Consider the following 20,961-nt stretch of genomic DNA (forward strand, 5'->3'; position numbering starts at 1 on the left):
TTACAGTACTCAGTTGTATGGAGGTGTTTCTGGTTGCACAGTTATTTGTCAGTGTGTAGCAACTTACTGGCCTTTCACCATGTGGTAGGATTTAGTACTTCAGTTTTTTTCCAGACTCTATGAAAATGCAGCTAGATGTCCATCAGCAAATACCTGATGGGTTGTAAATTCAGTTGCCTCAGTAACTGAATATGAAACACAAGTTACCAGGTTATAATCCAAATAAAGTGTAGTTTCAGAGAATTTATAGGCTGTGTTTTCCTCTTCAGGGTAAAGGCACTACCCCACTTGCTCCACCACCGAAGCCTATTCGTAGAAGATTAAAATCAGAAGATGAGCTAAGACCCGAAGCTGAGGAACATACACAGAAAACAGGTGTCATAGCTGCTGTTCTTGCTTCACAGCCATCTATTCCTAGGTAACCCAAGAAGTATATAAATACATCTGTTACTGGAAAATTTACATTTAAACAGCATACACACTTTCTGTTCCAGGAGTTGCAAAAAATTTCATTGTGTTTAATTTAGATTAATTCAACAACTTTAAAAGTTTTTGGTTTTTAAAGAAGGTCATCCCAAAGCATCTACTACTGGGAGACTTTTAAGAGATTTTGAATTTTGGAGTGTGAACTCTTTTTAACTTCTGCAAGTATGTTGGAAATAAGTGGTGGAAGTATTAAGATGTGGTGTTTAATTTTAAATGGTTGCTATGAACAGTCCAAAAAGTGCAGTCTGTGTGTCCTAGCATGGAAGTACTCTGTTGCAGTAGTCACTTCGAGGTACATGAATGTGGTTCGCTGTGCTGGGCCTTCAGAAAGTTGATCATGACAAGTTTTTAAAATGCACCGCGTGCTCTTTGATTGAAACCAACTATGTGTGCATATACGAAACTTACATATGTGTGTTTCTGTGCAAACAAACATGGTTAATCAAACCAGACAGATGAGGAAAAATTTAACAGTGTAACAAGTAAAAAAAATTTTAAAAGAGGATTCTGCTCACTTAAAGAAGGGGGACTATAAGTGAGATGTTCAGCTAAGTGGCAAAATGACTTATTACTGTACTTCTAATATATTCTCAGATCAGTGGGGAAAGACAAGAAGGCAATTCAGGCATCAATCAGACGTAACAAGGAAACCAACACTGTTTTGGCCAGATTGAACAGTGAACTACAGCAGCAGCTAAAGGTAATTCCTTAGTCTTTGTGTAAGAGAAAAGCCTCAGAGAGCAAGATGTTAGTGATGCACAGTAACAGGCATCTCTGCAAACCAATGATAAATGTAGTAGAGAATATTGATATGAAATATTTAGCTATTTTTGTAGATAATAGAATATACCTATTTGTGACAAGCTTTGTGAAATTACAAATGACGCTTTCGCTACTACAATGCACATTTTTCAATGTATTGATTTGCTTTTAGCTACACTAAAATTTTACCTCACATTATTAATACTAAGTTATCTGTTGTGGTCATCACATACTTTAAAAGCAGTACCGAGAAGAGCAACTGAAACGGTTTGTGTCCTTCTGAAGGAAAAAGCAAGCCTTAAAGTCTTAGTTAAATTGTAAATATTTTTAAACAAATACAATAATCTGAAATACAAAACTTACGGTTTAATAATTAGTGCAACAATAGTCATTTGTTTATCTAGGTCAGCTATCATCTTACTGTCTTTTGCCTGCCATCTTTCTTGCCTAAGATATCTAATTTTAGCTATCAAGATAATTTTTAAAAAGTATGTTAAATGTAAACATAAATTAATAAGATACTGTCCAGAATGGACGTTCGACCATTTTAAAAACTCAAGCCTGAATTTCACTTGTTACTGTTTATGAGAGTCAAGGTGCATAAAATTCACATAAGAGGAAAAACTGGGGGAAAAAATTGTGAGTTTCCAATACTTTTATTTCAGGTGAGAGCTTACCCCCTTAACATCTTACACTTCATTTGGAAATATTATAGTTGGGTTTGCTTCTGGTTACAAATTTGGGTTTGGGTGATTTGAAAGAAAGGAAAAAATATTAAATGGCATCACCTTGGAGCAAAGTATTGATTTTCAATGATAAGTAATTACTAATTACTAGCCAGCCAGTCTTCTATTCAGATCATGGGAGGAGTTATCAAGATTCTAGAAAGTAAGTTAGTTCTCAAACTGAAGCAGATTTTGATTGCATGAGGAAATTTTTAGTTCTCATTTTCTGTGGACAGTCAGTAGAAAATCTTTCTTTTGTAGGATGTTCTTGAAGAGAGAATCTCCCTGGAAGTCCAACTGGAACAACTTCGACCCTTCTCTCACCTCTAAGCCTACTGCCGTTAACTGTGAATTTACTAATTTTGAAAGGGGTATTGGTTTCAAGGCCTATTTAAATATCCATGCATCTAGCTCAGTGCACTCTATTCTACATTAAATGTTGTGGTTCAGTTTTGTCAGTTTGTCCACTTCCGTATTTTAAGTATTTTAATTTCAGTACAGAGAGAAAAAAAAAAAGAAAACAACTGACTTTTTCCTTGAATGTGACACTGCCTCTCACAGCTTTTTCTGTGGGCATCTGTGATCTTTGTTGGACTTGAGTTTGCAGAGTTTGTCGCCAAAATTTCCAACTGGAATTTTTTCGTGGGATTTTTTTCCTGTTGAAACATCTTTGCAGAAGAGGGTTGCTCATCAGTTGATTTTAACCTCTAAGCACATAAACTCTTTATTCACTATGGCATTTATTTTACTGTGCCAGAAAAGAGACAAACTACTAATCTGTCATTAGCCAGTGTTACTTCCCAAGCTGCCTTTCACAATTGGAAAGTTGTTCACGATTCTAGAAAGCCTTTGCAATTCACCAGCTTACTCAGGTTGGGAGAGTTCTTGCAGGTTATTTGCCATATCAGCTGGATTGGATTTTGTGATTTTTGTTGCATACATTATAGAGTATGTAACCACAGATTGCCAGGTGTTCACGTTTTACCCATTCATGATTCAGCCGCATGCATAGAAACATTTATGGCACAATTGGTAGTCTATCAAACAGGTCTTTTTTAGTTCTCCCTTTTGTGAAAAGAGTTGGATGTAGATCCCAAACATTAATTGCACATTATCTAAGCACCACCTGTAATTGCATGTCTCACACATTACCTTTTAATAGCAGATCACATCCACCAGTCTTCACTATAACAAATTGTATTGTCAAGTAATGTGTCAATACCTCTATAAACTTCTAATTCCCACAAAAAAAAAAAACAAAAAAAAAACCAAAAAACAAAAAATGAACGGTTTTGCTTCTTAGGAATTCTGGGGTACCTTCTGTCATCTTGTTTCCAGGCCTTACTTCTCTGGCATATAGACAGGCTTCACTATTAACAGAGTTCCTTGAGTGTATCCTGCTATTCAGGTTGATGTACTGTATTAGGATTTGTTGTATATTGTACGATACACACATTTTGATCTCATATGTAAATTTGCATTAATTGCTGACTAACAGCAGATATTCTATTTAATGGCTTCTTCTGGCTGTGGGATCATAGATGTTTAACTGCATGGATGTATCTCTGCAGAATCAGAACTAGCAATTGTGTGATTTTTACACCAATAAAACAGCACAATATTTTAATTTTGTTGATTCATCTTTATCTGGGAATTGAAACTCATTCAAATAAGGGGGAGGGGTTTATTACAGGTTTGCAGGGAATTTTTTGTAAATTTGTGGCATGTACAAGAAGTGATTGATTGTAATCTTTTGGCCATTTTCTTCCCTCATTTTTAGCTGTTGATCAGAAGTGATTCTCTTGGTAATCTGTGGCTATACTCCTTTTGTATCCTCCTATAAGCAAATTTAATACAAATGTAATTTCTAAAAAGTAAATGTTAGTATTGACTTGGGTCAAATATATTTGTAGTTGTTTAGTCTTAATATCTGGTTTGATTTTCTTGAGAATTCCTTTAAAAGTTAAAGATAAATCATCCTCTGTTAGCAGTCCTTAACATTGCTGTCTCACTTCTGTGCATAAATGAAATTCTCTTAACATCTGCTTCCCTTCCAAAAGGATAGGTCAAGTCAGACTTACCACTGGTTATGCTGTTACGGTGAAAAACACGTATTTCTCTTCTTGGTTATCATAAACAGACTGGATAATTGTGGTGAATTTTTGCTACTATAACTATTCCAACATTTTTTCAGATGTCATGGAAGTGGTGCAGATGGTTTATGTATACAGTCCAAAGCAAAATTCTCTGGTATGAAAGAATGTCATAGTTGCATGAAAGATCTAGTTTCTATTTGCATGTAAAGGGATTAAGAAATGATAGCTAAATGGGCACAAAGGTGATATATAAATTATATATAAAGTGCAAGGCTTGGAATTCAGAAAACTATATATAAATAGGGAAATGTGAAGAAAAACCCAGCTAAACAAATGAACCCCCCCAAAAGTAAACTAAAAAACGTTAAGTTGATGGACCGATCACTTCTATTATAAATGACAAGTAGCAGGAACAGGGTGGGAAAAAGTTTTTCCCTTTTTTAAAAGGTGGGAAAAGTGAGTCACTGCAGTTAAAGAATGTTGATCTTTTGAACCGACTGTATCTTGTCCATAGTTTATTTTAAAGTTTAAAATACATTTCTAAAATAGCACTATTTTCATATTAATATTTAAGTATTAAGCCTATGTTTATAGCAACAGGATTCTTAAATCAAAATTTAACATTTTAAGCTTAAATGTAAAAAACCTTTTACATTCAAATGTTACATGTACATATGAATTTCTCTAACATCCATATCTTTCTAGTAGAATAACAAGTTAGTGTCTCAAGTGAAGAACTTCGGCAATCTGAACATTTTTGTGTCTTGGCAACAAGTCTATTTTTAAGAATTTTTGTGGATTACTTTTAATGCATCATTCTGTACATTTTAAACCAGTTTTTCATGATCAGAAGACGTTCTAACTGAAAAGCTACTTAATGTCTTAAGAACATCACTGCCAATGATGTTCAGAAGTTACCTCACTTAGTAATGTAACCCAACTTTAATCCCTTATAAAATTATCTCCCTGTCTTCTCCATTTGTTTGATCTTGATCCAGCTACTTGATGCATCCTTTTTTATGATCATAGATTGTAAGCTCTTTGGGGCAAGGAATTATGTACAGTACAAAAGAGGTGCTCTCTCTATGGCAAGTATAAATGTAGACTACTAAATAGTATGGAATGTGATTCATGTACCCAGCTGTGATGGATGGACAGCAGCATGCCTTTCTGAAACACCTGGAAAATGTTTTTCTCTGGGCTTTCTCATTGGAAGAATGTGTCTTCTCGTTTGGTTTGTGTTTCTTTTGTATCTCCTAATAATGTGCCTCTTTCTTCATTCCACCTGCTTTGGAGTTGCTTTTTTCTCCATTCATTGCCTATCTTTGGACTGCAGAGAAGATTTCCAAAATGCAAAGGTAAAAAGCTGAAAAGCCGCTTTGTTTGGAGCGGTATTCTAAGTCTATCCAATGTAAGCGAGTATTTTCGATTTTTTTTGTACTTCACATGCACCTCATTTTCTTTGCAATTGTGATGAACTAGATGATCTCGTATTTCTGAAAATGTCTTATGTGGGATAAACAAAGTTGAGGTTATAAAAACGTAAAACTAAAGAAAATAAATTTGCAGCATTGTTTCTTGTGTGACATGTCTCTGTCCCTTATGGATGGGGTGTGCTGTGTTTTGACTCTACATTTAGGGCAGAGTTGAGAATTACTCTTCTGGTTTCAGCTGTGCAGTTTGTCTCTAAATGTCACTTTATGGGTGGCCTAGCCTTAATCACTTTTTCCTAAAACGGTAAAAAATAGTAAATCACTGCCTCCTGACTCCTAGCTCATTCTAGTCTTAGTTTCTAGTGGAACATAGTTTCTTGAAATTGTAATGTGTGGCAAAAGCACATTACTTCCCAAGTGAGTAATAACAATGTAGTTCTTACTCTGTGTGGAAGATGAAAAAATAACTTGTGTATTTTAAATATATTTGCATGCTTATGCAGCTTGTCTTGCCGTGTATATTGATGCACCAATCATTTATCATACAGCTCTCTAGCAGAAAACGCATGAAAACCAAGGACTTCATTATCTAAGAACAAACAAAAAAAATTAAATGCTGTGTTCTCTTAATAGTCTTAACGAACTAGGGATTGTATAGGAAAGATGTTAATAATGTCTATGTACCAATAACCAAATGAGACAATAGAGAGTTGTCCTGATAATTAGTACACAAGCAAAATTTTAACTTCACAGGAGTCTTTGAATTAATTGCTTGTGTTTGGGGGCATGGGGGAAGTTTAATACTGTGTTTAATTCCTTTCAATAGTATTTCTTTTAAATTGGCAAAATGGACTTTAAAGGTGAAATTTCTCCTTTAAACGTAGATGGTATGTTATTTTTGTATCTAAAGCATATACTGATTGTGCACTAGTTGTATCTGGTTGTACACTATTAGTGTGTTTCAAAGTGGTTTCACAGTACTTCTTTCCAGTCACCCCAAGACACTGGTATATAGGTCTTCAGTGTCCTGCATTTAAATTACTGTCCAAAACAGCCTTTGCTAAGTTACAATACTAAAAAATTTGGAATTGTGACTATGAAATAGAAAGTTTGTGATCTCACAGCTTAAATCCAAAGCTTTAAGAAGACTCTTAGTACTATTTATCACACTTCACCAGCATACTGGGCTACAGAAATCTAGATGAATTCAATTTCATCCCTGGTAGAATATATTCTTGACACTTCCACTCTTACAGACATTGATGCATTTGATCTGGAAGCAGCTGAAATTACTCTGTTGTTTTGACTGATCTTGTTTATGAGAGGCCTACAAAATTAACAAAACATAAGTAGTAAAAGCAATTTAAGCTGACTTCAGTGGTAAGTTGAGGGAAACCCAAATTTTGGCAATACTGCTGTTGAATTATATGTGACTGAATTGTTTCCCAGTGTGCAGAGGAGCTCACAGAGGTCGGAGATACATCGTGCTCTGCAGTGCACGTACACTCTGGTGTATCCCTTAGAGCTGCAGTGGTGCCTTTGGCTTTCTGTCGCTTAACTCAGAGGTCTGACTGCTTGTCTTTCTTTGGCTCAAGTACAGCTGCATTTAAACTGACAGAAGAGGGGATGCTCCATGGTGTGGAACACGTTTATTGTAAAAAACTGCACTCTGGAGCAGAACTGTCTTCTGCAAGGGGCCTGTGGTTTTGGTATCCAATCAAAAGGCAAGTAAGGAACACTAACATTTGAAAGACCAGTTGCATATTGAGAAAATAAATTGATTTCATGTTGAAAATCAGTTATTTTCCTGACAGCTGGGGGAGCAGGAAGTGGAATAAGCATTACAACAGCTGCTGTGATCACTTGCCTAAGGGCTTCTGGAGGTCTAGCATACCTGACTGGCTGTGTCAGAGTTAGCAAGAAAGTTATGTATAGTAAGGAGCTTCAGCAATATGAGATTTCTCTCTCTAAGTCAAAGGAAATACTTTGGGAATCCCTATGGTAACTTAGATGTGTGTTTCATTAAAATGCTGTGAAATTCAGCACTCTACTACGTGCTTTTGTGCCTTATTTTGCATAGCTTGAGCTGATAGGAAGCTTGAGTTAGTTTAAGTATGGAAATTCAGAGTGTATTTCAAGGAGAAGATGAAAGTAGTTTTGTAGGAAGTTGTAATTCATTGTATTCTATCAGAAAATGCAGAAGTGCCATGCCTCGAGCATGTCATTTGTTTTTTCTGTTACGTATCTTGCCTTTGGAAGAAGAATGCTTCAGTTTATAACAAGCCTTTCTTCTAGAGCTTCAATCCATTGTCTTCCACTGCCCTCATGAAGGAACTTGGTCACCTGCCTTCTCATCAGAAGGAACCAAGGATCATAGAAGAATCAAAAGGTCCTTTTGCTGTAGAAAGGTACCTTAAAGGAACAAATCCCCTGGTTTACTCTGCACTTTGTCTTTTGGGGTAAAGTAGTGTTAAAGCAAGAATGGTCCTGTGGGAAAGCAGTATTAGCTCACATGTCATTTTTTTCAAAATTAAGAGGCTGGTAATTTTGATGGATTCTGTGGTTTTTACCACATTGCTTCCATAGTGGACTTGCTAACCAAAAAACATGCTAAAATTGATAATGTCTCAGTACTTTTGACATGAAAAGTTCTAATTTTGTCAGTGTTTTTTATCCTTTTTTCCTGTAACTTTTAAGAACATTGATTTCCTTTCAGGTTTTAAAACTTCATTTTTGCAAATACCTCTTCATATAGAATAGTAGAATTTTTTTTGTCAGTTGTGGAAAAGAATTTTACATACTGATGTAAGGGAGGTTGCATTTCAACTGTCACAGCTCAAGACTGTCCTGATCTGAATTAACCCAAAATTAGTACTATCTAAAATCAAAAGTAGATGTAATTTGGATTGTAAGGTAGGATTTTGGGTTTAAAATTTTCATGAAGATGGCATGGATTTTTATTCTAACATACACCTATTTTGTTTCACATACGCATTGCAATTTTTAGAGTTCCATATAAATATTTCTTGTATTGGCACTTGCTTAACTGTTAAGACTGTATCTGTTCCAGTATTTTGGCTTGATGCTACAATATTGCACTGATCAGTGATAATTCATTCACTCTGGTCCCAGCCTTCCAGTTTGTGGGGAATTGTTTGTTCTTAGTTATTTCATGTTCTGGTTCTTGTTGGTTTAATATGGTTAAAGAGCTGTAAGTTGGAGGGCTCATATTAATCTTAGTATTTTTAAATAGTGGGAAAATTATGGTCTATTACAATGACTAATTTTTAAGATTCAAAATTTATATCTAACATCAACTACTAAAAATATATGGATTTTTTTTTTTAACTTAGAGAAATTTACAGCTCTTGTGGATGTGTGCCACAAGTTTCTTTGTAAAGCTTTATTTCAGCAAAGGTCAGTGCTGATACAGAAATCTGCCATGTCTGGTCTCATTGCAGACTCAATCCTTCCCAAGGGAATACTCCTTAATTTCTTTGACATGTTTCCTTGGTGTTTTCCTGTTGGCTTCTGCTACCAGATGAGTCCCTGGGTCATCTCTATAAGACTGCAGGGTGCTCCAGTGTGGCCAGTACAGCTGAGAGCAGTAGAGGACCTTTGCCAGCACCTTGTCCCTCTGACCTTTGCACCTCATCCCAGTTTGCCAGGGACAAGCCTGGTACTGAACCCCTCTCCCATCACATCTAGTGTAAAGCTCTGCCAGTGAGCTACTTCCTGAGCAAAGACTCTCCTCCCTTGCTGAGAAGGATGAATCCCATCTAATGCCAGCATGCCTGGTGCTGCATAGGCCATTGCATTGTCAAAACCCCCAAAATGCTGGCAGTGACACCAGCCATGAAGCCATGATTCAGCCCATCTGTTTCTTCTAATGTTGGTGCCTTCAACTGGAAGTGCAGAGGAGAATGTAACTTGTGCTCCAGATTCCCCGCAGTGACGCAGCAAAGAGCAACTTCTTTCAAGCACCAAACCCATTTATCAGTGTGTTTTTAAACCACAACACTGGCCTAAACTCACACTGATAAATATATTAAACATTTAATGTTAATACACTTCTATCTCCATAAACAGCTCCTCAGGAAACAACATAACAGAAAAGGAGTTCGTTTTCTCCAGCCACTTACATACTTCTCTATTTACAAAAGACTTACCACAAATACGTTATAGTAGACTTTTTTCTTTTCCTGCAGGAGCCCAGAAATGTGATTAGTTCATTACCACATAAAAGAGTTCAGTCTCTTAAAAGTCTTGCTACACAATTTTCTTGTATGGATCCAGAAGTTAATAAGCACCCACCACTAATGGACTGTGTCAAAGACACAAAGTTGTATCCAGGAGGAGGTAAGGGAAAAAGAATTTCTTAATTTCTCAATTATTTGTAATTAATGCATTCTTTGTGACTTATAATTGCCCATGGGTATAAAGAGATTGAAGAAAAAGGGGCTAATTCTTACATAATTCTAAACAGCTGCTTGAGAAAGGTATTTATGTCTATATCTCAAATTAAAGGCTCTGTCCTTGCATAAATTGCTACAGAAACAAGAGATCCAAGACATCCAACGTGTTTGTAAGTGATTTGAAATGTGTTTGAAACAGTAAGCCTAAGCAGTTTGATGGCAGAGCCCAAAAATGGGAAAGAGCTGCCTCTATTGTAGAATATTTAAACTCTGAGGTTAAAAGTGTGGTTTGGGATGAGTGTGCATTTACAGTGCTGCAATACACTGCACTTGCTGGCAATAAGCTGCTAGTGAGCACAGAGCTCTGATCCTGCATCCAGGTGAGCTGCAAGAATGTAATTTTGTTTGTACAACTGCAGCTGTAGTAGTGACTTTTGCCACACCTTGAATGAGGCACAAGGCTAAAAGATGCTACTTGAATGTTTCTTGTTCAGAAGTCTGCCCAGAAGCAAGACCATAGTGCTGATGTGAGAAGGTGCTGTGCAGAAATTATAATTGCCCAATTATTGGTCAGAGACGTGAGGGGGAAACAAACATAAGCCTTGGCTTCACTTTGTGAGAAGCTTGTTGTATTCTAGTTCTCCTAAGCTGACGCTGGATTTCACATCATCACAGGTACATACCCAGCTGCAGGCAGGGACTCCTAGGTACATTTACCAGCATGCAAACTCCTAGAGAACCTCAGCAATGAAGGAGATAAATTGCATAAAGAACAAGAACAACCGCTGGGAGATCCCTCCTGGTTTGTAAATCATGGAGATTTGCATGATAGGTGAGGCAGGGACTTTGAGGCTCAATCTGTAGCCAGAGCACCCCATGGTGGTTAAATGATCCTTCTGTCCCCAGCATGCTGCAGGCTCGGTGCTGCGCAATCCAAAACTACAACTTGTGGCTGAAGAAGCCTCTTCTCCGAAGATGCCAAACAAAAGGAATCTTCTATTCCCTGGCCACACACTCACTCTGGGCTGATGAAAGCTTTGTGTTCAGGTAGAAGGATAAAAATTCCATTCCTTCTTCAGTAAGTGTAAATAGTATAAAATCTGAATGTATTACCTAAAAACTGAATATAAAATAAATCTAGAATCAAAGGCATGGTTTGCTGGACCCAGAAAGAAATTTTGGACCTAAAACCAGCCTGATTTTACACAATACAGATTTTTTTTTTCTCTGACTGTGCACAGAAAGATGATACCAATTAACAGCAGCCTGTTTACAACATCAGAGTAACTACAAAACTGGATATCCTGGATTTATTGAAGAGTAACTATTTACCCAATTTTTTAATTTCACAATACTTAATCAATTTATGTGGACTGCTAGCATGCATGCTAGTTTTAATTTGGTGACATTTTGTAATTCTTCAGTAATGGAAAACAGTAATGGAAAAAAGTAAACTCTGCAAACATTCAGACAATGTAGAACTCATCCTCCTAACACAGCCAAGCCAATAGCAGCTTCTGTAAATGAAACAACATATATTTGAAACTTTTCACTTTATTAACAATAAGTTAATATTGAGGCATCACCAATCAACAAAATACTAAAGATACAGTGTGCAGATTGTCAATGTAATGATCAGAAAGGCAACATTATCACTACCTTCATAAAAACTGGAGAAATGCCAATGAACCTATATACATGTACCATTTGCAACCGTATGAACACTGCGCAGAAGCAATATACTTCCAAGCTTCTCCAATTTTTCTGTTAAGTAAGGCAATGATAAAAAGCACAGCATCACAATTAACTACAGCTCTAGATACTGAGCCCTGACATAATGCAGTGCTCAGAACAATGTGCAAAATAAACACCTGGATTTGCACTTCGATTCTTTGTTGTGTAAAATTAAAAAACAAACAACATAAAGTCACAACTCTTCTTGATTCCATTGTCAGGAAAAACAAAAGCAAAACTGGGAGAATCCAAACTGACAAAGATTTTTCTCTCTCAGCCTGTGGTACCATTTGGAATATCTTGAGCATCTGCTAAATGTAGTTTTTGGCTGAAGCAAATCATTAAGGAATAACACTTTCATATACAGATAAGGCATAAACAACACAGCAGTGTTACACGAAACTCTGCTTACTCCGGGCTGTACACCAGTCCAGATAAACTCTGTTCTGGTAAGGCCTACGCTAGTTCTCAACCAGTAGATTAGTATTACTCAATGAGACTTGAGCATTACATACCTCCAGCATTAGCCTGTGGCTCAAGGGGGGTGGCAGATCATTTTTATCACTATTACATGGTAGTATTATCACTTGTCCTCTTAATGAAATCTGCCTTAAACAGCTTTCCACAGATATGCAGGGAATGCACATACCAGTGCAGGATCTTAGGCCCCAAAAACCAGAGCCTCACCACCTCAATTCAGACAAAGTGTGTAACAACAGAAATAACCAGACTGCAGAGCAAACGGAGTGCTACGCTTCTCCACTGTCATCCTGGCTTATCAAAAGCACAGTGTAAAAGACAAGCTGAGGTATTCAGCTTTATCTTCTTCTCTGTGGGCTAAGAGCACACATTTGTTCAGTTACCTAAGCTCTGCTGAAGTATGTGACCCTAGAAATAAAAAGTTAAGTCAGTTCACTCTCCACAGTCAAATCAGTGATAAATAACCACACGTTTCTAGAAAAAAAACTAAAAGGTAATAGGATTCACTTATCAGTGGGACAGATGCTTCTGAATATTGTTGAAGGAATACTACGGATGGTCCAGAATGTCTCAATAACACGCATGTAGAAAGACCCTGCTGCAGATGGGCTTTGCCACTGACAACACACTGTGGTACACAAGTGGTACATGGTAGCTAAATAAATCACCAGATTAAAAAAACAACCTGTAATTAGATGTGTTAAGATCCAGTCACTTATGTATTGGAAGAACCTAAAAATCTATGCTGTATTATAGCACTAATTTAAAAGAAAAGGCATTATTGAAGTGATTTGACTCTTGTAAAGACATCAGTTATTGGGGAAATACACTGCAATTTGATTACAGTTAGTAATTATAATGCAAAATAAACATTTTAGGAAAAGGATACATAGATGAATTCAGTTCTTCTAGCTGCAATATAAATGTAGAAATTATGAGAAATGGCACTTCTGTTGGTCAAAGAAATGCAACAATTATGGCAGTATGCTAAAATAAATACATTAAAACAAGGAAGGAAATAATTAATAGTCTGGCCTGAAAGGTATGATTTATTACAAAAATCAAATCAAACCTACACTGAATTCTGTACAATGAGCTAAGTTCCAAATTAAGTTTAAATCTACTCATCTCAAGAAATTTAAAGAAATTTTAACAGTTTTGATTTTTACGGAAATACACGAGACAAAGTGTAGAATATACAGATCTATATTGCTTGTTGTGTGTCATCTTCCCCAAATGTAGGGGGATAGGCCATAGGGAAAATGGTTGTAGTTCTGTAGTACACGGGCTGTCCCTAAGCAGGCTGACATGCTCAGGCAGCTTGCAGCTAGCCTGCTCAGCTCCCCAAAGCAACCAGCAGCTGTAATGTATGAAAACAAGTCCTGTGTTTTCCCAAAACTAAGAGGAGGGCAAGGCTCACATCTTGGTTCACTGAAGAGCTACATTCTCTTCAACTGTAAAGCACTGCGAACCCAGGAGCGGCGTTTTCCTGAACTGAGCTTTGCTGTGGGCTAAGTTCCATGTTTTCCGCCTTCCCAGTACTTACGTCTGACAGCAGTCTATCCAGGTTGGAATCACTGGCTAGTTTTCTTTTATCTTCAGGGAGTTCTTCCATCTCCCCATAGAGCTCCAGATTGAGGCGAGCAAGTTTCTCCTGCATACTCCGCACATGCTCCATCTGCTCTATGGAACATTCATTTCCTAAAAGGACAGGCAAAAGCTTTAGATAAAGAAACCCAAGAGTGCAAATGAAGGTGTGGAGAATTTGCTTTCTCGATTTCTCACTGTTTCACTACTGAAGTTTCTGTCACCCCATCTGATGTTGTGTTGTGCTGAATTTACAATGGCTACCAAACGTTCTAAGAGTTTTTTAGAATGCACATGGTTTTGCTATACTCCTGAATTTTTCTCTGATTTAGAGAGGCCCTGTTTTTTAACTTTAAATAAGATCAAAGTAAGCCTTTTTTTAAATTTTGACTAATCTGAGGGTTGCTTTCTTGGAACAGATGGTTTATATAATACAGACTTCTCAGGTTCTTTTGTAAAATCAGTGTGAAATTGACATGCTGACCTAACACTAAACTTGCAAAAGCACATGTGCATCTTTCTACTTAGTACAGGAGGAAAAAAGGAAGCAAAAATGGGTAATGGTTTTTCTAAAACCTCCATCAACTCTGAGGCTGTAAAAATAGTAAGAAGCTAAGACAGAAGAGTAACCTGAGTAAAATGCAGCTGGCACTGATTTTCATAAAAGTTGTTACCAATAGTCTAAAAGGTTCATACACAGCAAAACTGGGTGCTAAATACAGTTACTTCTTCCTACACTATCACAAACAAGTGGTTTTAAATTTGGTATCTTAAATTCGTAAGGAAAGGTGCTTCCATGCTGGAAGGAATAATGAAATGTCATATGAATAATCTCACAACACAGACAACCGTGCAATAGGACTATAATTTAAAAATGCAGTAATATGTATTAATTAGGTTAAATTCATGTGGCAGAGTCCAACTGACAACTAACAGTCTGTCCATGAAGCACACTTGTTTGCAAATGTTACCATTGTACAGCTATAAAAACCAACTATTGTACACACACAATTCATGCACTTACCAAATGCCTGAAGTTTGCCAGAGTGGAAGTCATTCAAGAGACTCAGAAGTCCCCTTTCCATCTCCTGGACATCTGATACATCTGTGAGAAAAGAATGCTGGATTGGTGCTGCCTGTGCCCCTTTTGCTTCACCTCCTGGAGGTTTGGCTTTCTCTTTGATTACGCTAAAAAAAAAAAAAAAATTAAAACAAATATTACTTCCTGTTTTCAATTTCACTGTAAATTTGAAATGTAAGGAAGTGTACATCTGGGCTTTGAAAATTAAATGGGAAATATATAGTGCATATTTCAATCACTGCTTTTAAAATAAAAACTGGACCACCAGCTTGTCTTAAAAATAAAGAACATCACTATCTCAACATTTTGATACTGCAAAATGAAGGGTTCCAGCAATCTGCTTTCCTGCTGACAGTTCTGTATTTAATCTTCAGCTAAAACTTAGAGGTCAGTAAATTCTGCTGCCTCCCTCCAGCTAACATTTCACTTTAGAATTCCTCTTCATTTATTTATCTACTGTGTCTGCCACAGCCAAGAAATACATTTTCTAACATGCAGGAAAATTAATGTTCTCAAACGGAACCACACATACCATCAACAAAAAGTATTCTGATGTGGTACTTTATGAAGAACTGAATGTCTTTCTTTATGCAAGATGCTGCCCCAACTGAGAAGTCCCCAGTCACAAAACACCTGGAAATTCCAATTCTAGCTCATCCCGTTCAATATATATCATTCATTTCCTGCCATACTTGTCAGTTCCAACCTTGCAGTCATGTAATATTTCATTTGTTGCTCACAGCTGTACATCTGAGGCTCTACTATCTCCCATACGATGCCCAAATCTGATCACCCAACTCATGTCTTTCACCAGGCACATCAGGCTATACCCTGCTTCAGCTAAATTGTTGTCAGCATGAGTCTACAACATTGTGTAACATTTCATAAAGCTTACAAAAAGAGTGTAAAACACCTTCCGTTTCTGTAAAATAACCATTATATTGCATTAAACACAAATCATTTTTCTAAAAAAGACACATCATCAAAACTTTTCACAAGTCTGAAACTCTTCTGTCACAGCCAGTCTAAACAACCTTTAGACTATCTTAGCATTGCCAAGTTTCTGGCTCTCACTTCCTCCAAGTCTGCAAATACCCTGAGCTTACCGTTTTAACTTTGGTTTTTGTACGGCAGGCTGTGGGGCAGGGTTGGAAAAGGCTGTACTTTTACTGACTGGCACTGAGCTTTTCTTGGAGTTAGCAACCTGAGCAGAGTGACTGGTAGATGATTTGGGGCTCCTCCTCTTGATCTTCCTTTCTTCCATTTCTTCCAATTTACTGCATCTAGACTAATGCCTTGTCCTTGACAGGGAAGAAGGGAAAGTAAGAAACATTCATTCATTAAAACTGGCGTTCACAATAAAAGCAAGTGGAAAGACAGCTCGTGGCAATGAAACGTGTAGTTCCTTCAGAGACGAGCAGTCACTCATTTCTGAGAACAAGAGAATCCCGTTTTTAGAAGATGCCTGGCCTGCCTGATCAGCGGAACGGGCAGGAATTAAAATCTCCATCAGCCAACAAGTACCTCCAAATGATCTCAAGCTTTGTGTCCCGTGGCTTACGGCTAGAAAACACCGTGACTGCTCAGGCCCACGGCAGGGAAAACACCGACAAGTGCTGGGGACGAGGATGCTGCGACTCATCCGTGCCGAAGAGCCTCCTGCGCAGGGAGCAGCGGTGCTGTGGGAAAACTCAGCCGATGCCGCGCTGTTGTTGCTGTGACACAGCTGTTGTTGTTGCTGTGACACAGCTGTTGTTGCTGCTGTTACACACGTGTTACGACTACTGCCGTGGGTGTTTCACACTTGTTGTCGCTGCCGTGACACCCACGTTATTACTCCTACAGCTGTTGCTGCACACGGGCTCCGACGGGCGCTGCCCAGCGCCGCGCACACAACCCACGCCATGTGCGGTGACCGGGCGCTCCCTCGCCACCTCCTTGCTGGGGAAACGCCTCTGACACCCGTTACACCCCGGGGACGGCCCGAGAGCGCCGCGGGCACCGCGACGGGACCCCCGGGCGCCATCGCGGACCCGCCGCCACCTCCCGGGATGAGGAGACCCCTGCCCGCAGCACGGGCAGCCCCCGCCGTGTGCCGCCGTTTTGTTACCGCGCAGTCTCGGGACGCCGGCTGTGGCCCGGGAGCAGGAGGAAGAGGACGGAGCCTCCCTGCCTGCTCTCAGCCTCGAACCCGCGCCCCCCGCGCCCCCCGCGCGGCCCCGGCCCGCAGGCCCCGCCCCCTACCTGAGAGAGGCCCCGCCCCGGAGCCGCGTGCGGACCCCCGCGGAAGCGGCCGGCTCGGCCCGGCGCGCAGGTCACGCGACAGCGGGGCAGCCCCGCCGCGCCGCGAAGTGCATTGTGGGAGTCCCGCCCCAAGGCAGCACCTCCCCCCGCGGGCGGACTACAGCTCCCAGAAGGCCTCGTGGCGGGTGCGCTGTGTTCTTCCAAAATATCTGCTCTAAGTCCGCACGTGTTAAAACACACGGGGAAAACCACTGCACTGCGACCTGTGGTCCTTTTCCCAGCTGACGCCGTGTGTTAGCACTCTGCCTTCTCCCCTGCTCACTCGATCTCCTGTCTGTAATTGCACTCCAGCCACAACCTGCTCGATACTGAGCAGGCCTCAGCTGCTTTTGATTTTTAGGACTACCCTGAGCACCGGGCGCCTCAAATGAGTGTTTTACACTGTATGGAAAATCACAGAGTCATTAGGGTTGGAAGGGACTTCTGGAGATCATCTCGTACAGCCCTCTGCCGAGGAAGGGTCACCCAGAGCAGGTGACACAGGAACGCGTGCAGGTGGGGTTTGAATGTCTCCAGAGAGAGACTCCACGGCCTCCCTGGGCAGCCTCTTCCAGTGCTCTGCCTCGTGTTGAGGTGAAACATCTTGTTTGACTTTGTGGAGCCCTAATCAGGGACCTGACTCGTTTATAGCCTTTGTTACCTGAGTTTACTGGCATAAGTTTACAGCCAGTTGAACTGTGCTTATACATGCGGCAACTGAGCCCGCTGGAAAAGTATCCTCAGATGTTGCAAGGCATCGCTATCTCCAGATAGGGTCAGCAATAGGAATTCTCTCCAAGAGGACACGCTGGAAGAACTCAGTATGTTCACATGAAGCTGTATGGTCTAGGAATGCCACTGGTGGAACAGCAAGCTCCAGATGACAAGAGGACATAGTATTAAGCTGAGCCAGGACAGGTTTAGGTTGCACATTAGGAGGAATTTCTTTACACAAAGGGTGATTAGACATTGGAACGGACTGCCCTGGAAGGCGATGGAGTCACCGTCCCTGGAGGTTGGTGAGACTGGACACGGCACTGAGTGCCAAGGTCTGGTTGACAAGGTGGTGTTCGGTCCCAGATTGAATTCGATAATCTCAGAGGTCTTTTCCAACCGCATTGTTTCTGTGATTCCGTAGCCCTGGAGGGTGAAGGCTGGGAGGAGATCTCACAAAGCGGACGGCAGAGGGGCCGTCAGCCCCGGCGGCAGCGCGGGCCGTGCCCGGGGGACTCGGGGCCGTGTCGGTGTCACCCGCAGCGACACGGGCGGGACAGGCCCCGGCAGTGCCGGTCCCCGCCCGGAGAGGGCAGCACCTCCCCGGCTCCGGGGCTCCCGGCGGCCGCTCCTTTCCCGGCTCTCCCTGCGGAGGCACCGAGCGGGAGGAACGGGTCTCATGGACAAGGAGGACCCGTTGTCATTCCTGCGACAGATGTGCCCAGAACGGCTATCGATCCCAGTTAAACGAGGAACCCCGCTGCCACGCTGAGTTGGATGCAGCTGTGTCATTTCCGACCTGGATTTCAGTCCTGAATCGTTGGCTTGCAGTAACTTAATTTTCAGGGCAGGCAGTATAATTAGCAGGGTGTGCCTACCTAGCCTGAGTAATTATCGAGTTCAGCCCCACCAAGGCTATTTCCTGGTGCCGTCGCTATTGCATTGCTGGTCATCACTTCTCACCTCAGTGATCCCTGTCAATGATGGCTTTGTGGACTTGAATGGCCGGCACATCTTTCCTGCCCATGACTGGTAGCCTGAGCTGTTTTCCCCCATCTAACAGTAGTTTATTGCCTAGAGAAATGAACTTATCAACTATCTCTACAACTTGTCAGTTTGCATTTCTTCCACCTGCAGCGAGATCTTATGTTTTACTTGAGAAGCATGATGTTCATACCTGTGTGTTTTCTGATGAAGACTCTCAGACATTATTCACACACCAGCTGTGAAGGGTAGTATAATCTTCATCACCCACAGTGAAAACATTGACCAAAAGCTTTACTGGTGTTGCAAGTGTGTGTCTCAGTATGAAGCTACCTCATGGTTTAATAGGTGTGCAGCACCTAGAATGCATCCCTACCTCTGTCTCAACTTTACATGATACCAAGAGAATGATTTTTCAGTTGTATCCTGATCCTGATCCTGGACCTTGAGTTAGACCTGAAGAGCTATTAAATAGCAGTGCCTCATCAAGACTTGCACGGGACATTACAGTTGTGAGACTCAGTAGCCACTCAGAGGCCAAAAAGGGGCACTGTCAAAGGGAGATTGCATTTGATTCTCAGGTGAACAACAGGGACCAAATGTCCACTGAAGGTCATCCTATAGTGAAAGTAATTCCTTGCAGCAGGACACAGTTTGGGTCTGAGGAGCTGAATCAGTTCTGATACATTTACACCCGGTGTTGTTGCAAGAGGTCTGTGATAGACCAGTGATACACTGACAGTTCACCTGTGGGAATAAACAGCCTACGGGTGTTTGCCTGTAAGCAACTGAGAAGAAAGAAATCAATCCCTGTAACTCTGGAGATGCATTACACAAAAAGGCAGTGGTACAAGACTTAAGGGACAGGTAGAGACGCTGAAACAGTTGGTTCTATAATACAAAGGGCTTCTGATACCTGGTTTGGCATGCGTTACAGGGAAACAAGAGCTAGCAAAAGTCACACAGGCTGTGAGCCAGACACAAATTCTCAGTCGCAGGGCTGCCCAAGTAAAATCCTCATTTGCACAGATACATATACTTGTATACATAAATATATAGGGGGCTACAAAAAGTGGACGAACTGAGACTTACAGGCAGATTTCTGCAGCCATTTGGGAAATTTGTATGAGATAAATACTGCTTCTCCATGGTAACTTTGGAAATGTTTGTGTTCATTTAGCTCATTTCTGACATGCTATATGAGCAAGCAAATGTACTCACCTTGCAGTTGGTATATAGAGGTGTGGTTTGTTTTTCCCTATGTGATTAAAGGTGTTCTGTTTGACAGTTTGGATGGAAGGTGACTGGGTGTCCTTTGTTTCCACCAAAGCAGTTGAAATAGAATGATTTATGGTCTGTTTTTAAATAAAGGGGAAATTTTTCCATCACTAAGAAATTTTAAAATAAAATTACTTTCACATTCAGGAAGCAGTTAGATTCCACGGTTAACCCTGCTTCAGTTTAGTGTCTCTCAGTAGGAGGGGTCAAATGCTACAGAAAAGACAATCAATTTTAGCATGCAGGTAATATTTTGCTCCAAGTGAGTTTCTTATCACTGCACACTACATCACATTAGAATTATTTTTAAGGTGCCTCTGTTATTTTTATATCTGATTTAGCAGAGCCTACAAGGGCAGATAATTGGAAAGCATCAGACTTTGTTTTCATAAAGTGATTTTATAGTGAATAATGAATTTGTTTTAAAAGATAATAGTAAGAGCAAAGAATCAAAGGTAGCATGGTCTTGATTTGATACTAGAAATCCTATCAGATAACACTGTTGCCTAGAATCAAATAAAGTTTGACAGAGAAAAAAGGCATGTTTTGGACTACCTCTGTCTGAGCTTTTGCATAATTTTGTGCTGTGATAATGATTCACAGTCCAGAAAAGGCTTTTTTCTTCCTTTAAAAGGCTTTTTTTCTGACAACTCCACCACGCACTACAGTGGTAGCATTTGTATATACTTGTTGACTGAAATGCTCCAAAGGTAACAGTGTTTTAATGGCAACAATGTTATTGTTAAAGCAGCAAATTAAAAAGTTAATTGAGTCTGATTTTATTTACATGTATATCTCCTTACAAACTAGAGGCCCACCTTTGAAGATGCTTTGAAGAAGAACTTCAAAGAAGTTAAGTCTGTACTTTGTATTGAGATAGGCATGCAAATAAAATCAGATTCT

General features: G+C 40.0%; 2 protein-coding genes across 15 annotated transcripts in view; one reads left to right on the top strand and one right to left on the bottom strand.

Annotated features, from left to right (window-relative positions):
• The window catches only part of REPS1 (RALBP1 associated Eps domain containing 1), a 61,386-nt gene extending 57,786 nt beyond the window's left edge, over nucleotides 1–3,600 (top strand). For 10 of the 11 annotated variants that reach the window (XM_032102015.1, XM_032102014.1, XM_032102019.1 and 7 more), the window contains 3 exons: nucleotides 270–418; nucleotides 1,081–1,186; nucleotides 2,235–3,600. In XM_032102015.1, coding sequence (XP_031957906.1) covers nucleotides 270–418; nucleotides 1,081–1,186; nucleotides 2,235–2,303 — 324 coding nt within the window. In that variant the 3' untranslated portion in view covers nucleotides 2,304–3,600. The remainder of the gene's footprint in view (nucleotides 1–269; nucleotides 419–1,080; nucleotides 1,187–2,234) is intronic. The other variant, XM_032102023.1, reaches the window with a different exon arrangement.
• A 7,612-nt stretch (nucleotides 3,601–11,212) lies between these two features.
• On the bottom strand, nucleotides 11,213–17,151 carry CCDC28A (coiled-coil domain containing 28A). Of its 4 annotated transcripts, XM_032102027.1 has the most exons (6): nucleotides 17,044–17,150; nucleotides 15,906–16,100; nucleotides 14,743–14,906; nucleotides 13,678–13,832; nucleotides 13,021–13,043; nucleotides 11,213–11,979 (listed from the first exon to the last, which is right to left on the bottom strand). In XM_032102027.1, exons 2-6 carry the CDS (start codon nucleotides 16,061–16,063, stop codon nucleotides 11,925–11,927), a joined length of 555 nt encoding a protein of 184 aa, XP_031957918.1. In that variant the 5' UTR covers nucleotides 16,064–16,100; nucleotides 17,044–17,150; the 3' UTR covers nucleotides 11,213–11,924. The 4 variants fall into 4 exon arrangements, with proteins under 4 accessions (XP_031957918.1, XP_031957917.1, XP_031957916.1 ...); XM_032102026.1 differs by lacking the exons at nucleotides 11,213–11,979; nucleotides 13,021–13,043; nucleotides 17,044–17,150 and adding an exon at nucleotides 16,910–16,931 and having other exon boundaries at nucleotides 13,074–13,832; XM_032102025.1 differs by lacking the exons at nucleotides 11,213–11,979; nucleotides 13,021–13,043; nucleotides 17,044–17,150 and adding an exon at nucleotides 16,324–16,880 and having other exon boundaries at nucleotides 13,074–13,832.
• Between the last annotated feature and the right edge of the window lie 3,810 nt (nucleotides 17,152–20,961).

This window comes from Corvus moneduloides, chromosome 3 (assembly GCF_009650955.1).
Source record: "Corvus moneduloides isolate bCorMon1 chromosome 3, bCorMon1.pri, whole genome shotgun sequence".
In the NCBI taxonomy this organism is placed as follows: domain Eukaryota; kingdom Metazoa; phylum Chordata; class Aves; order Passeriformes; family Corvidae; genus Corvus; species Corvus moneduloides.